The 14973-nt window shown below is 40.1% G+C and overlaps 1 protein-coding gene across 7 annotated transcripts in view; it reads right to left on the bottom strand.

The window, feature by feature from the left end:
• Nucleotides 1-1550: 1550 nt before the first annotated feature.
• Nucleotides 1551-14973, bottom strand: part of LOC100712198 (collagen alpha-1(XVIII) chain) — a 52988-nt gene continuing 39565 nt past the window's right edge. For 3 of the 7 annotated variants that reach the window (XM_019352040.2, XM_019352034.2, XM_019352038.2), the window contains 35 exons: nucleotides 14329-14535; nucleotides 14226-14252; nucleotides 14041-14103; nucleotides 13877-13960; nucleotides 13748-13798; nucleotides 13522-13662; nucleotides 13331-13384; nucleotides 12957-13001; nucleotides 12755-12817; nucleotides 11871-12002; nucleotides 11593-11658; nucleotides 11471-11497; nucleotides 10382-10480; nucleotides 10264-10299; nucleotides 9414-9500; nucleotides 9188-9220; nucleotides 9045-9080; nucleotides 8888-8947; nucleotides 8505-8582; nucleotides 8288-8323; nucleotides 8134-8187; nucleotides 7677-7748; nucleotides 7507-7572; nucleotides 7391-7418; nucleotides 6905-6937; nucleotides 6785-6819; nucleotides 6546-6662; nucleotides 6312-6459; nucleotides 5677-5741; nucleotides 5311-5439; nucleotides 5178-5210; nucleotides 4730-5092; nucleotides 4446-4643; nucleotides 3030-3139; nucleotides 1551-2938 (listed from right to left, as the gene is read on the bottom strand). In XM_019352040.2, coding sequence (XP_019207585.1) covers nucleotides 2728-2938; nucleotides 3030-3139; nucleotides 4446-4643; nucleotides 4730-5092; nucleotides 5178-5210; nucleotides 5311-5439; nucleotides 5677-5741; nucleotides 6312-6459; nucleotides 6546-6662; nucleotides 6785-6819; nucleotides 6905-6937; nucleotides 7391-7418; nucleotides 7507-7572; nucleotides 7677-7748; nucleotides 8134-8187; nucleotides 8288-8323; nucleotides 8505-8582; nucleotides 8888-8947; nucleotides 9045-9080; nucleotides 9188-9220; nucleotides 9414-9500; nucleotides 10264-10299; nucleotides 10382-10480; nucleotides 11471-11497; nucleotides 11593-11658; nucleotides 11871-12002; nucleotides 12755-12817; nucleotides 12957-13001; nucleotides 13331-13384; nucleotides 13522-13662; nucleotides 13748-13798; nucleotides 13877-13960; nucleotides 14041-14103; nucleotides 14226-14252; nucleotides 14329-14535 — 3087 coding nt within the window. In that variant the 3' untranslated portion in view covers nucleotides 1551-2727. The remainder of the gene's footprint in view (nucleotides 2939-3029; nucleotides 3140-4445; nucleotides 4644-4729; nucleotides 5093-5177; nucleotides 5211-5310; nucleotides 5440-5676; nucleotides 5742-6311; nucleotides 6460-6545; nucleotides 6663-6784; nucleotides 6820-6904; nucleotides 6938-7390; nucleotides 7419-7506; nucleotides 7573-7676; nucleotides 7749-8133; nucleotides 8188-8287; nucleotides 8324-8504; nucleotides 8583-8887; nucleotides 8948-9044; nucleotides 9081-9187; nucleotides 9221-9413; nucleotides 9501-10263; nucleotides 10300-10381; nucleotides 10481-11470; nucleotides 11498-11592; nucleotides 11659-11870; nucleotides 12003-12754; nucleotides 12818-12956; nucleotides 13002-13330; nucleotides 13385-13521; nucleotides 13663-13747; nucleotides 13799-13876; nucleotides 13961-14040; nucleotides 14104-14225; nucleotides 14253-14328; nucleotides 14536-14973) is intronic. The other 4 variants (XM_019352037.2, XM_019352039.2, XM_019352035.2 and 1 more) reach the window with 4 other exon arrangements.

Raw genomic sequence — 14973 nt, 5'->3', positions numbered from 1 at the left:
ATAAGAAAAAACACTTGTTTCCTACTCTATCTTCTGATTAGGGTCCTTTTTATTTTTACCATTCCTCTTACCATAGCCTTCCAGCAGTCTGTGGTCATTTTCATTTATGCTCTACTCCCTGCCCCTGTGTTCATCTTTTCTATAGCAAAGACCCTAAAAGCCCTTCCTGGCCTGTTGACACGCTGCTGGCATGCTTGTGCTGCTGCAGCAAGGACAACACTGCTGCCGATGTTAGTGATGATGGCAGCACAGAGGGATAAGCTCTTGAAGACAGAGATGAAAAAGAGGTCACATGATGGAAAAGATGGTGACAAATCAGAAAGAGTGGTATATGGAAATGCAATCCTCTACAGCAGGAATGTCCAACTCATTTCACATCGTGGGACACTTTGATCTTAAGTGAGCAGAACCACTGAAACTCCCCTTTCTGTCACTTTAAAGAAGATCAGTAAAAAACAGTAAAAACAGTTACAAGTCCAAAATCTATGAACTTGCCTCAAGACCATAATACATAATACACCATAATTTGCGTGATTTTTAAAGAATTTATTTGCAGTGTGATTTTCTAGGTTTTTTCCCCCCTCATTTTGTCTCTCATAGTTGAGGTACACCTATGATGAAAATTACAGGCGTCTCTCATCGTTTTAAGTGGGAGAACTTGCACAACTGGTGGCTGACTAAATACTTTCTTGCCCCACTGTGTTAATGAGTATCTCTACATGTCGGTTTATATGTATATATGTTTTTTTATTTATTCTGTTTGGTTTATTAATATGAGTGGTGGATCAGTTAAAGTGGTGGTTTAATTATAGCCCAGGATAACTGTTGGGTGGTGATGACTTGTAGAGGTGTTTGAAGGATAAACAAAGTTATGCTGACAAGTGGTGTTTTCTGTGGTCATCTTCTGTCTTTTGTCAAAATAAAATAAAAGTCTCAATCATTAAAAAAGTGGATTTCAAACTAGTCTATATGCTCCATTTCCGCTGTTTATTCTACTGTTGGCTCTGCATCACATCATACAGAATGGCGATCTCAAATATGGTCGTCTCAAGGATGCAGAAACTCCAACCATTTGTTGTTCAAACTTTGTTCGTGATGGACAGCCAATCAGAAGAAACTTAGTTTACTCATGGAGTTGGAAATAAGCATAATAATACTTTAGCATTAATACAAATACAGTTTTTAAGACTACAGTTAAATGAGAAATATAGTGTATACAGAGTGTAAACAAACTGTGATTAATGTTTTGTCCCATTAGGTCTCAGAAGTAATCAGCACATGTGCAAACTTCTTAAAGGCCGCTGGTAAACTAGCAGATGATGAGATCCATGACTTATGATTAAACATGACTTTTTAAACTTACGTAAATTGTCTTTATAACTTTTAAAAATGTAACTAAGTGCAAATATATATCTTCATGAGATAATATCACCGCATCCTCCATTCATTTCTAAACTTAATGACTTCTTTTGGATTTTACGGCTCGTTTTGTTCCCGTCTTCGTACAGAAGGACCGCCAGTGTCAGACAGCAACATCTCAGAGCTTCCTGCACTTTTTTCCACACAAATTTATTAAAAGAAACGAAGCATTTCAGCGTGTTGCTCACATGACAGAAGGCACAACAGTTAATGCACATTTCACTGCATTCGTTACAGCTCTGTTAGCACACGAAGAGGATGAATCCTCTCCACTAGAGATGGCAGTGGGCAAAAAGCCAGCAAAAACACATGACATGACAGATTTATGGCTGAATCCTCGGCATGATGTATGTGATTTGTTTGCTTCCTGTGACTGCAAACAAACTCATTCTTACTTTGCACATGTACTGGACTCACATCGCAAATTATAGGCAAAGCATAGTTTAGAAAAAAAATAAATATCCCTCTGTTATGGCTAAAAATACAATTGAAAATATCTTCCCTTGAAGCAAAGTAAAAGTCTGTGGGTTACAGATAAAATCAGTGTAAAGAAGCTTAAAACACACATTTCACATACAAAATAATCAATGTTTACTTTGCTCTTGGACACTGAACATTACATTATCATAATTTGTATGTCTAATATCCATTTTTCACTCTATATAAAAACTGGCTGTGTAGTTAAAGGCACAGAAAACCTTATTTAAACCATTTTAACACTTTTTCTCAGCCCAGAGACACAAACACAAACATTGCAGTGGTTCAGACATAGTTTCTAGTGGTACAGTATAACCTCTCTGAGATAGATCCAGTCACACTAGTCACGATGTGTTCTCTGCTGCAGGGTGTTGAAAGTTGCCAAGGGGGTCACAGAAATTGAAAAATGACAGTTTAACAGCAGCCTGTCCTTTCAGAATAAGACCAGATATGGACTTAAGTCACAGAGCAGAATTCTTTCTAAAAACTGATTTCTCTGTTTCACTTATCACTGATATATTTATCAGTCTACTTCTTCTGTGGTGCACAACCTTGCTTAAACTAGCGGTGGTTATGATTATTAGAGACGCTGCTAGCTGGCAACTTTCAAACAGCAAAAGAAATGACAGAGAAGCTGCACCAACATGGCTGCCAGAGACAGTTACAGTAGGTCACCTGAGCTTAACTTGCGTGGGTAATCCTGTGTAGCACCACAGAGTAGGGGTTAACATACATACACTTATTATTCTTTATTAAATTCATATTTACAAAGGCACATCATAGTGTGTGCGCGTGTGTGTGTGTGTGTGTGGACAAAAACTGTGTCCGTGTCTATCTCCTGGAGTGCCCAGCGCTGTTCTCGATGCACAGCACGACGTTGGAGCTGGAGCAGCTGCTGGAGCTCTGCTGCAGCAAACTGCCACTCTGCAGCGGCGACGCCATGCCGGTCAGCGCCTGTTCGCCCACGCGCCACGTCTCGCAGAAGCTGTCGACGTGCCGCTCGCCTCTGCTAGTCGATCCGTGCCAGACCATCTTCTCTGGCCTGTGAAGAAACAGAAAAGCGTCATTCCGTAGCAAGCCTTAAAGACGTAATGTTAATGTAATGTTACGATTCATGTTGATTTGAGCCTCACCATGTGTTGTCGTAAAGAACGTCCTTGCCATCAAACGAGTAGATTGACACGTTTTCCTTCATTCTGCCGCCGCTGAAGATGTCGTCCCAGCTGTCAAACAGAACCTCGTCCTGATGAACGTGAGACACATGATTGAGTCAAATTACACTTTGTTGGGAATGTCAAAGCTTTAAAATGAGTCCACACTTAAGCGAGTATCAGAGGCTGGCTTTAATAGAGACTCAGTTCCACAGACTGTATGAAAAGGATGGAAATAGTCGTCATAGTGCCACACACCTCTGTGCGCACCGATTTGCATTCATCACTCCATGAGACCCTTTGCCACTGACTCAATTTAGTTTTTTTTCTTTCAACATATTGTTTTTGGCCTTTTTTTGGCTTTATTAGACAGATTCAGTGAAGACTAACAGGAAAGCGAAGGGAAAGAGAGACATGGGGCAAAGGGCCGCAGGTCGGACTTGAACCTGGGCCGGCCACCCTCAGCCATGCAGCATATGGTCACCTGCTCATCCAACTGAGCTAAACTGGCATCTGCTCAGACCAGCTTTTGTGTGATATATTTATATCTCAGGCTTTTCTGCCTGTTTCCCTGTATTCATTCTCAGTTGTTTTAAGGACACACTACACAATATCCTAAAATATGCCAAGTTTTCAGCTAATAGCGCTTAAAAGCGGGAGAACTATTGCTGAAGAATGCTTTACAAATTAGAGTGTCCTGTGTTGGCACACATTTTAAAAACAGGCACACCCTCAATTTAAGTCTTTACAAAATCCAAACAGCACAGTAATGCAAAATATTAGCCCGCTGTACAGCTGACATGAAGGGGCAAATTAGTGATTCATAAACTTTATGTGTTTATACTGGGCTGTACATATGTTTACTTCTGCTGTAGATTTTTGTCCTTTAAACGAGGAACTTTAGGGCGACTGACTCACTTCTGCGACCAGTCTCAAGTGGCCATTAGAGGAACTGCAGGTTTTTGCCCTCTTATAATCATAGCCTAACAGAGTGATTACAGCTGAAGCGAGCTTTACTCTGAAAGTTAGCATAGCGGTATCTTTGACTGACTGATGGGCAGCTGTAGTTGCTCGCTTGCTCCTGAGTCAGTGGTGTCTTCTAGAGCATTTTTAATGGATGAATATCTTGGCTTCTTGTGCTCCAGTTTTACTGAATGAATTTCTATATTTTATTAGTCTATTATTTAGCACTAATCTGTACCCTTCCATTTAAATATAGTCCCTCCTGGCTCTAAAAACCAACATGGCTACAACTGTAAGGACAAAGCCACAGCAGGAAGAGAACAGGTGATGTCACTGAGATTATGTCCATCTATTTTATACAGTCTGTGAGAGCAATACATAAACTTGCAAGGGACACCAGTCATGTCAGGTTGGGTGAAAACACTGTTTAACTACCTTCAAGTTGACTACTGATAAATTCTGTCTGTCAGTTTTGCGGACGATGCTGTGGAGATCCTGGAGTCTGGAGGACAGGAAGGCCCGGAAAGTTCCCTTCATCCCGATGGCCTGAGCCTGGGTGAAGCACAGGAAGTCTGCACCGCGGATGCCCCGCATGGAGCCGGTCTGAGGGCTGTTCAAAGCAATCAGGTGGAGCTGTGGGGAAACGTGCCAAGAAGTAAAAATGTATTCTTACGATGTGAGTAGCTAGACTTTGAGATGAGCCAAGTGGTTTGTCTTACCACTGGCCCAGAAGTGTGATGGTGGACTGGACTCTGGGGTTGATGTGGGGGTGGTCTTCGTGGAGTGGTGATCGGGTAACGAGTGTCCACAACATAATACCTGTTATCAGGTGAGTTTAACCGGTCTGTATAACTTGGAAATCTGGGATCTGTTAATTCTGGATACCGTGGTTCTGACTGATACCGCGAATCAGGCTGATATCTGGGATCGACGTAAGTAGGTTTATACTCAGGCTCAGCATGTGGTTGGGCCGGACTCTCATGCGGCTGGTTGAAGTGGTTGGTGGAGGTGCCCGTGTGGGAATGGTGGTCTTGGAAGTAAGGGACAACTGGCGGAGGCTCCACAGCAGCAACCTCATTAACCTAAAAATGCAGCATGTGGCTTGTTAAAACTGGACATGCTATATACCTTAATTACCAGATAAAAGACAAATAAAATTATGCTCACATCCTCCCTGGGGAAAGCGATGTACTCCCCAAGCTGAAAAATAAGAAAGAAAACAGAATTAATATACAAAAAAAATACACATTTAAAGTATTTTTGCGTCTTTCCGGCTGATTTATGAAGATGAATGTTTCACCTGGACTTGACGAACTCCATCTCGGACTCGTAGGTAGAGATCTGTTTGGTCTAGTATGTACACCAGAGAGCCCTCAGGTTGTCTTCTAGCTGTAGCTGTCATTGTTTCATAAGACCTCAACACTGTCACCTACAAACACAGACAACAATGTGGATTACTGTGCAGCCGAGACGTGTATTTTTGTTGTGGTTTTAGAAATTTATTCAAAAAAACCCCCCAAAAACTGGATGGACTTCCAAGTTTTAATGCTAATCCATTGAGGTAATTAACCATAATTTCCAGCTCTTTAATTTGAACACCCAACATTTTTTTAAAGTTCATGACAGACAACCAGAAAATAAACAACTGACTAAAAGTTTTACTCACACCAGAGGTGACACCAGGCAGTCCAGGAGGTCCAGGAGGTCCTGGTGGTCCAGGTATACTGATAGCTGTGGTTCAAGCACAGATTTGTTAAACATAGGCTAAATGCTTGGATAAGCATTATCATTATCGTTGCAGGCAGCAGACATGGAAAAGAGAACGCCTTCTCAAAAGAATTTAATCTGAGCACACAGAGATGAAACGCAATGATGCAGTGAAGTTTTCTTCAGTATAAAGTAATCAAATGATAGTTATCTATGGTTAGACAATGAACAGATAATTCAGCACACTTTAAATTCTACATCATTGCCCAAATTCTTAGAAGCAAAAACCAAAAAACTAGTTTAAAAGCGAATATAAGCAGGAGGCTTACTTAGCTTTTACAGGCACTTTTGTATCAGTGGCTTTTGTTCATGGCAAACCTGCCAGAAAGGTTTCTTGTATATAAGGGAAATTTTTAAAAATGATAAGCAGCTCTTCATGCACAAAAACTCAGAGAACCACTTTAAAATGCAAGACTGGTATTCCAGGTGGGGTTTAAATTAAAGGAGCAACAAGTCATTCAAATTTTAATATATAAATCACCTTCTTTTAAGGAAGTCTTTCATATTTAAAGGACGTTTTCTAATTTAACTCACTCTGTGTGCCTCTGTAAGATCCATCCAGTGACGGTCCTGGAGGTCCAGGTGGCCCTGGTGGTCCAGGTGGTCCATCATACCCTCTTCCAGGTGGTCCAGATGGCCCCTGAGGGCCTGGTGGGCCAATAATGGAGTCTCCTTTAGGGCCCTAATAAGACAGGAGGACACAGAGTCTGATTTACAGCATCTTTAAAAACATGAAGTGGCAGTATGTTTTCCAGAGTGTGATCGTACTGGAGGTCCAGGCACTCCCGGGGCTCCGACTCCGCTTCCTCCATACCGGGGGTCATAATATCCTCCGCCTGGCTCTCCTTTCTCTCCTTTCACGCCACTTTCACCTTTCAGCTCATTCTGGGTAGACACATGAAAAATCAGAGAAAAAGCCAGCAGTACAATAAAAACTCAAACCGATTTGAACAGCTTAATCTTAAAATATAAAGACGTAAAATCTGTGTGCAAAGGCGAGGGATTACCTTTAAACTGTAAATGTCAATGTTTGATCCAAAACCTGGATTGGAAACAAAAATGTCTTGCTTTAAATTTGTCCGCACACTGAAAACTTTAAACATTTACACGTCTGTCAGTGACGTTACCTGGTGGTCCCCGATCTCCTTTCTCTCCTTTAACTGTAAAAAAAAACAACAAGTTAAACAAACGCAAGAACAAAGCATTTCCTCAAATCCTGACTTTATTTACTGTAACTGCAAAGGATAATGACCCGTTATTAGAGTCCAAACATAGAACAACTGCTGCTTCTGAACCTTTTAGTTACTGCTAAACTCCACCAGTGGGACGGTGTAATTCAAACACAGCTCTCCACCTAAACCCTTTTTAAGTCTAAAATCACTGTGTAGAGAAACCTTTCAGAGATTTTTGGAGTTTTTCTTTAACCGCTGGACCGAGATCGGACAGCTGTTGCCCGTCTTCCAGTCTTTCTGCTAAGCCAAGCTAACCATGACGCTTCACATTCACCATACAGATATTAAGGTATTGTATTGTACTTCTTAAAATGTTGCACTACTCCTTTAAAATTTTTCTCATAACATTGGCATCTAACATTGAATTTGAAGTGAACTCACCAGCGTAATACCTGGAGTAATCATATCCCTGAAATTAAAAGGAAAGAATTAGGGAACTTTAACCCATTTTGACTGATATATGCACCACAACAGGAAAATTTCATGTCTGGACTCACTCCGAGTCTATCAATGGGAACAGGAGGTCCTGGAGGCCCAGGGGGCCCTGGTGGGCCTGGTGGCCCCTGAGACACAAAAATGAATATTGATTACTGTCTCTGTACAAGATTAAAAAATGGATTGAAATCAGGATCTGATAAAAAGGCAAAGTCAAATCTTCAGCACTCACAGGGTATCCATATCCAGATCCACTGCCCGCATCTCCCTTCTCTCCTTTGGCACCGTTTAGTCCTGGTCGACCCTAAAACAAGACAAATGATGCAGAATGTCACAGTTACGTTACGACATAATGAACTTCTAAAAAAAAATAATTAATTATTAATAATTTCTTCCCTCTCAACCCTGCAAATCAAAGCTCCCTAAGATTGGACTCCACTGTTGTTCTCTTTCCACAGTTGCCGTCAGAACATAAATCTAATATGAAGAATCAACTGATTGCAATAGTATTTGCACAAACCACTACATTTCTGACTTTATACTTATATACTTTATATTTGTAACCAAGAGATCAGCATCAAGGGTGATCTTTCCCTACTGGGCAGTTGTTTGTGTCATTACTCCAGTCAAATACCTCCCTAACTATGTGAAGGCTTATCATGAAATCTTTGTAAAGATGCCAAGCTTACCGGTCGGCCAGGAAAACCAATCTCCCCCTTCTGGCCTTGAGGACCTTGTGGACCCTGGAAAAAAATGCACATTGAAGCTCGTTATACTAATCTGATTTTGCTAACTTGTTAAACAAGTCTAAAGTTGTGAGCTTTTAAAATTTAGACAACATACTGGAAATCCCATTGGGCCAGGACTCCCTCTCTCACCCTGCAAATTAAGACACAAGCACACTGTAAACATCACACACCATGATATTTTGATTTAAGAAACATATTAGGAATGATCACCTTTATTTTTCAAGACAACCTGAACTAGAACTATCCATACCAACACTGATATCGGTATCGGATCGATACTAAGGCAGTTGGATAAAACTTGATTTATTTACTGGCTGTTCTGTCAAGCCTCCCAGGGATAGAGGTCTCCCATCAGGCCCCATGATGACACCAGGCTCTCCTTTTTCTCCCTGAACAAAAAGCAAGAACTTACAAAAATACTACTGGAAACAGTATTTAAGTCACAAGACTTTTAAAAAATCTTGTTGCTATTAAAATATTGAACTCCATTCGTTTCCTGTTACTTTAACACAAATTGCGTTAAATAATTTGGAAAGTAAAAAGTATGTCACTTACTGAGAGGAATGTAAATAAAAATCATGTTAAATCATGTTAATATGAAAATGTATTAAATTAAAAAAAACAATGTTGCACAAAATATAATGAATATACATGTTTTAAAATGTGAAATGAACAAATAAAGATATGCACCTACCTTAGGTGCATATCCTGGTGGCCCTGGGTTCCCTTTTTCCCCTTTTGGTCCCATTGGGCCCTAAATCCATACACACAATATAATCACTTATTTGCATTATTTTGAATCAGTTGGATTCCTACAGGCTCAACTGTTTGATGATCATGGTGATACGTACTGGGAATCCTGCCCTGCCTGGAATACCTGGTCCAACCTGAAAAAGAAACGCAGTTTGAAAAAGCTAAAATATTCTCTCAACTTTATGTTTTGTGGCGACGCTTTGATAAGATTGTTAGGGGACCGAGGGGCGCATCCACCTACCTGCCCTGCTTCATTCCAATAAAGGTCGTTATACTAGCAAGACAAAGTTAGGTCAGTTAGTATGAATGTGAATTAGCAAACAAGCATGCTGTGGCTATTAGTGACGATGAGAACATCAGGAGAAAAATCGATTTAGACAGGCTGTGCTGTGTGGGTTAGTGTTATTTCACATATTAATCCAGAATCATTCAACCTCTGTACATTTACAAGTTGAATGAAGACTCACATCTCCTCCTGGCTGGTAGATGATCTGTCCTGGAGGTCCAGGAGGGCCTGGAGGTCCAGGTGGTCCACCATCTCTTCCTGGCAAACCCTGTTACAAATTGGTGCATTATCAGGCAGAAATGGGTGAATATGCAATATGTTCAGAGCATAGTTTAATCAAGTCCCTGTCTGAATGAATATTGCATTATTGAATATTGAACATGCATTTGAAACTTTTGACTGGTACTGAATAAAGGCATCATCTGCATATAACTGAATCCGATGGTCAGCGATCATACCATTGAGACATACAGAAGTAAAAGAACCTAAAGCAGAAACCTTCAAACAATGTTTTGTACGTAAATATAATGCTGTCATCGGCATATAACTAAACTCCACAAAAGGAAAGTTTGCATGAATTGAATAAAACTAATGAAAACATAGGTAGGCCCAAACAGAACTTTGAGGCACAACTTTCTGACTGACTTGCAATCTTGCACGTGTTGCTTCTGTTCTAAAGAAATGTTCAAAAAGATCACATGATCTATGACAAAATACATTGTCCTATATACACATTACTTTCATCAATTTAGATAGACAGTACACTCTAGATAAATTATAATAACTGGAAAAAAACCCACACATCTCAAAGTTATTTGGGAACTGCATATGCTGATGAAGCTCATATGAAATGAAGAGCTTCAGAACAACAACTACATAGATGCTAAAGTATTACTGCCTTTCAACATCAAGCACAAAAATCTTGCTGATTGCATATTGTACTAACAACACAACAGATGAGGTATTTAACACATTTAAAAATTAAAATATGTTAGCTCACGGCAAAATGTTTAACTCTGCATTTAACTCACCCTCTCTCCTTTCTCGCCTCTGTCTCCCTTTGGACCCTAAAAAATAATCAGGACACTGTATTAGAAGACCATATCATTAATACTACTAAGTGTACAGTAACACTAATGTTAGCCATACTTTTTCTCCAGTTGAACCATCTACGCCAGGGATCCCAGGAGGTCCTCGTGGTCCTTCTGCTCCTTTGCTACCAGGTGTTCCTGGTAAACCTGGATTTCCCTAAAAAACCCCATTAAAACATATTCTTTACAGGAGTGGTGAATTCATAAAAGTATAACATAAATTCACTGAATTAAAATGGAATGCTGCTACTAATATTGTTAATAAGACAAACTTTGGAAGACTTTTTTCATTTATGTTAATGTACGTATAAAACATAGATATGGTTTCTCACTTAATATCCAGGATTTTGGGGGGTTAAAAAAAACTGTGCTTATGAATTGTGAATAGGACATCTACTCATGTAGATGTAATGACTAAGTATCCTTGGGCAAGATACTGAACCTTAAGTTGTTCTGTGATGTATTCATCAGAGTGTGAATGTGGGCTAGAAAAAAGTGCTTGGATGAAAGTGCGTGAATGATGGATTACAAATATGAATTTTTTTTTTAAAAACTAAAAATATTTATTATAAATCCCAAAGCATACACGTTTTAATAATCACTTTGTGTGTGACGATGTTCATGCACTAAGACTGATCTACACATTAAGGAGGAAATACTGTATATACAGAGAAATACAGACATTTATGCTACTCTATAGTAAGATTCTATAAAAAATATTGTAAGCATTTTTTAGAAGATCTTTATTTTTCTATATATATAATTTATTGATATTAAAACTAGGCTAAATACTAACGTAACCTTTATTGTCAGGTCTAATAAGACAAGATTTTGTCTTAGATTTTTTTAACTAATCCAGAGTTTATTAGACTGAAAAGCCAAATGAATATGTGGTTAACAGATACACAGCAGAGCAAATAATTGAACAAATCATTTGAAAACACACATATAACTTATATCAGTAATAAACAGAAAACCAAAGTGGCCCTAAAGTCGAACCTTGAGGCACACCTTTTTATATTTGATTCACACCCTTGTACTTTGATGTACTTTATGAAATCTTAAAATGTGTGACGTTTTAATTTACGGTATCATGGACATAAAGAGATAACTTATTCAAGCCATACAGTTTCTCTGGCATACTTACAGGATGACCCGCAATACCAGGTGGGCCCTGGAAAAATATGGCACAGGACAGCATGAGATATACAAATATTTACAGCACTGTGAGCAAAGGAACAACAATCTCCTATATTTGTAACTTGTTACCTGTGGTCCAGGTTCGCCTCTGAGTCCAGGCAGATCACTGAGTACCTCATATCCATCTTGATCACTCTGTATGGAGATAATTTGAAGTCAAAACAACTGATCACTGCTAGCTTCTCATCCACTCAGACTGTTTGGACTGGTTGACATTTCAGAGTAGATATCAATGGTTGCTACCAGCATCCTCAAATTAACAACCTTTTTAGCTTGGTACTTGCTCTCATCTGTCCATAAAAAACAAAAGAAAACCCCCAAAAAAGGAGAAAAAACAATCTACTCACATAGCCAATGCGATATGGTGGCCCAGGTGGTCCGGGGGGCCCTGGTGGTCCCACCGGTCCCATTGGACCTGGAAGCCCTGCCAGACCAGTCTGTCCTGATGTCCCCACCTGTCCTGGTTCACCCTGAGAGCCCTAAGGTGGCAGAGGTCAGTTGTAATGTCAGATTATGTTCAACACTGTATAAAGAGGAGAAGAAAAGTAGGACAGGAAGAGCAAACGGTGGCATGACACAGGCACGTGCAGAGCTGGAGGTTAAGTGGAGATGCAGATGAAGGTTACAGTTAAGGTTTGGGGACCTACTATGCTCATTAATGTGCCTGTATTTAGTTTTGGATTGTAATAGAGCTGATCGTATAATTCAACAATGGACAAAAAATGCCTCTTTATCATCGCCCTAATGTATGTCTGAAGCAAGTCGTGTTAGTGCATGTCTCTTTCTAACAGGACACTGTAATATGATTAGCCAGCTTCTGGAAGCTTGCTGAGGGGCAGTACCCAGTGCTTGTGAGCTGTATGCCCTGTTCTTCATAGGTCCCTGTACCAAGTAACTATTTAAAGAAACCATTTTCGGTGAAAGTATCTAAAATTCAGAGCAGTGTGAAGCCTGACTTATTAAAACTCGTGTTTAATATGAACACCTTACTTGGTATATACATGACAGAAACTAAGGAAACGCATAGTAGGTCCTTAAATGAGTGAAGAAAGGTCTTTTATGGAAACAGAATCTTTCACAGCTACACTGTCTCGAAAGATTCTGTGAAAACAGAAAATCATAGTAATATTATAATAATAATAAAAAAGAGTAAATAATGCCAAAAACTTGAGGAAAGAAAATAAATGATCACAGCAGAGACGTGCCTCAGCACCACCAACCCATTACACACCGTAGAGGATGGAGTAAAGTAAGAGAACAAGCCGGTGAAAAAGCTGGAGCCTTGCGTGTCTTGCTAAAGGAAAGCAACAAAGAATGTGAAGAGTACATGGATGGGCCACCAAGTACAACGTTTTCATATCAGCTTAGTGGGGAACATCTTTCTGCTTTCAATGATGAGAGTTTTAAGGGCTGAAACTTAAAATTAAGCTCACCTTTTCTCCAGCTGGTCCTGGAAGACCGAGGTCACCACTGTCACCCTGGGGAAAGAAGATTTAAAACAAAATATATGATAGTCAATACATTTAAAAGAAATGTCTATTGAATCATTACATTTAGTCCAGGTTTGTAGGTTGTATTCATTTTAATCCTTCTTGAACTTTTTTTTAGCTGTTCTGTGGTCAAAATAACAATTTTTAAAATATTTTGGTTAATCACTAAATAAAATTAATGAACTTCTCATTCAGATTTTATTAATAAATGATTAAGTCTTTTAGTGAGTACACTGTCTCTTGTTAGCATGTACCATAGTACAGCCCCACAGATTGGTTTATAACAATCTAAAACTTTAGACTGAGTCTATTTTTACCTTTCCTCCTGCAGGTCCAGGTGGACCAGGTAGACCAGGAGGACCAGGGGGTCCCTACAGCAGCAAACACAAAACAGAGTCAGTAGTCAAACTACACCTAAAATAAACACCAACAACATTTAAGAGCAGCACAATGGAGGCATTGGGTGGTAAGTACGTAAAATGGTAAGTAATCAAAGTAAAATACTCACTGGCAATCCCGGAGCACCATCTTGCCCAGGTGGTCCAGGAGGTCCAACAGCTATTGGACCATCAAGGCCCACTGCCACTGAAGTACCAGGGATCCCAGGAGGGCCAGGAGGACCTGGGAGACCCGGTGGACCACGTGGACCCTAGATAACAAATCCCAAAACAATCATATTACCACCTCAAGAAAACTTACTACTGTTTACTTATGTTAAAAAAAACAAAACATACCCGGATTTTATCCAAGTCTGGGAATCCCGAGCCCTCCATGTCAACAAATGTCTGTAAGAAGCATAAATTTAGTGAAAAGGTTTGGAAGTTATGAAGTGAATGAAAAGAGTGTGTGGAGCCTGGACTTACTGGACGATCACCAGTACCAGGTCCAGGAGGTCCAGGTGGACCTGGGGGGCCTCTGGGTCCAGGCTGACCCTCTCCACGTTCACCCTGGAGGATTTTAAGACCACAGATTATCACACTACATAATGCCATGTGTTTTCTTTAAACAGATGACTTAAATAGAGCACCTTTTCGCCTTTGGCACCAGGAACTCCTGGAATTCCTGGAACACCTTGCAGCCCAGGAGGACCCTGGAAACAGAAGCAAAAAACCCCAAATTACACTGATAATATTTCAATCGATCTATCTGGAAAAGCCTATAAATAATTCTTCTTTTGTAGAAGTATTTCAATGTGAAAACAGAGAAACTCACAGCTCTTCCATCCTCTCCTGGATCACCCTGAAAGATTAATGAACAACCTCTGAGCAACATGAACCTCCAAACACTGAACAGCTGTAAACCTCTTTGTACTCACAGGCTCCCCATCAGCTCCTGGAGGTCCTGCAGGCCCATCCACCCCTGGCGGTCCTGGTGGTCCAGGGGGTCCGGCCATCTGCTGCACAATAGAGCCATCTCCAAGTCGGACCACCTCAGCTGCAGGTCCTGGAGGACCAGGTGGTCCGGGAGGCCCCTGAGCCCCACGATCTCCTTTTTTACCAGCGTAGCCTTTGCCAAGATCACCCTGTGAGCGAGAATGTTGCATTTGGAAGGAATTTAATACTTAGTTAATACTTAAGTTACAGGTTTACATAATTTAAATGTGAATTATAGTTTTAAGCTTTATGTGTATAATAAAGTCATCAGAATAGTTTCTCTAGCAGAGACACAGTAGATCTGTTGACAGCAGAAACAAAACATCTTGTTATAGATGAACCTGAAATAAGTTCTATCATTTCTAATGGCAAGAATAAAATTTCAAATTCAATCTGTATCATAAGTTTTGCTCCTGGCTGATAGGCATTTAGACATTTCTGCTCTTGTGCTTCAATTCATTCATTCTGACATGAGCCTTTCTGCTCATCTCCAACATGTTTTTATTCCTTGACTCGACCAGAGCAGCTTTCAATGATTCAGAACTCAAACTAGCTTTAGCTCCTCCCCCTATAAGGCCATCTTTTCA

Source organism: Oreochromis niloticus, linkage group LG23 (genome assembly GCF_001858045.2).
Source record: "Oreochromis niloticus isolate F11D_XX linkage group LG23, O_niloticus_UMD_NMBU, whole genome shotgun sequence".
NCBI classification, from domain to species: Eukaryota; Metazoa; Chordata; class Actinopteri; order Cichliformes; family Cichlidae; genus Oreochromis; species Oreochromis niloticus.
This window is presented reverse-complemented; position numbering and strand designations above follow the sequence as displayed.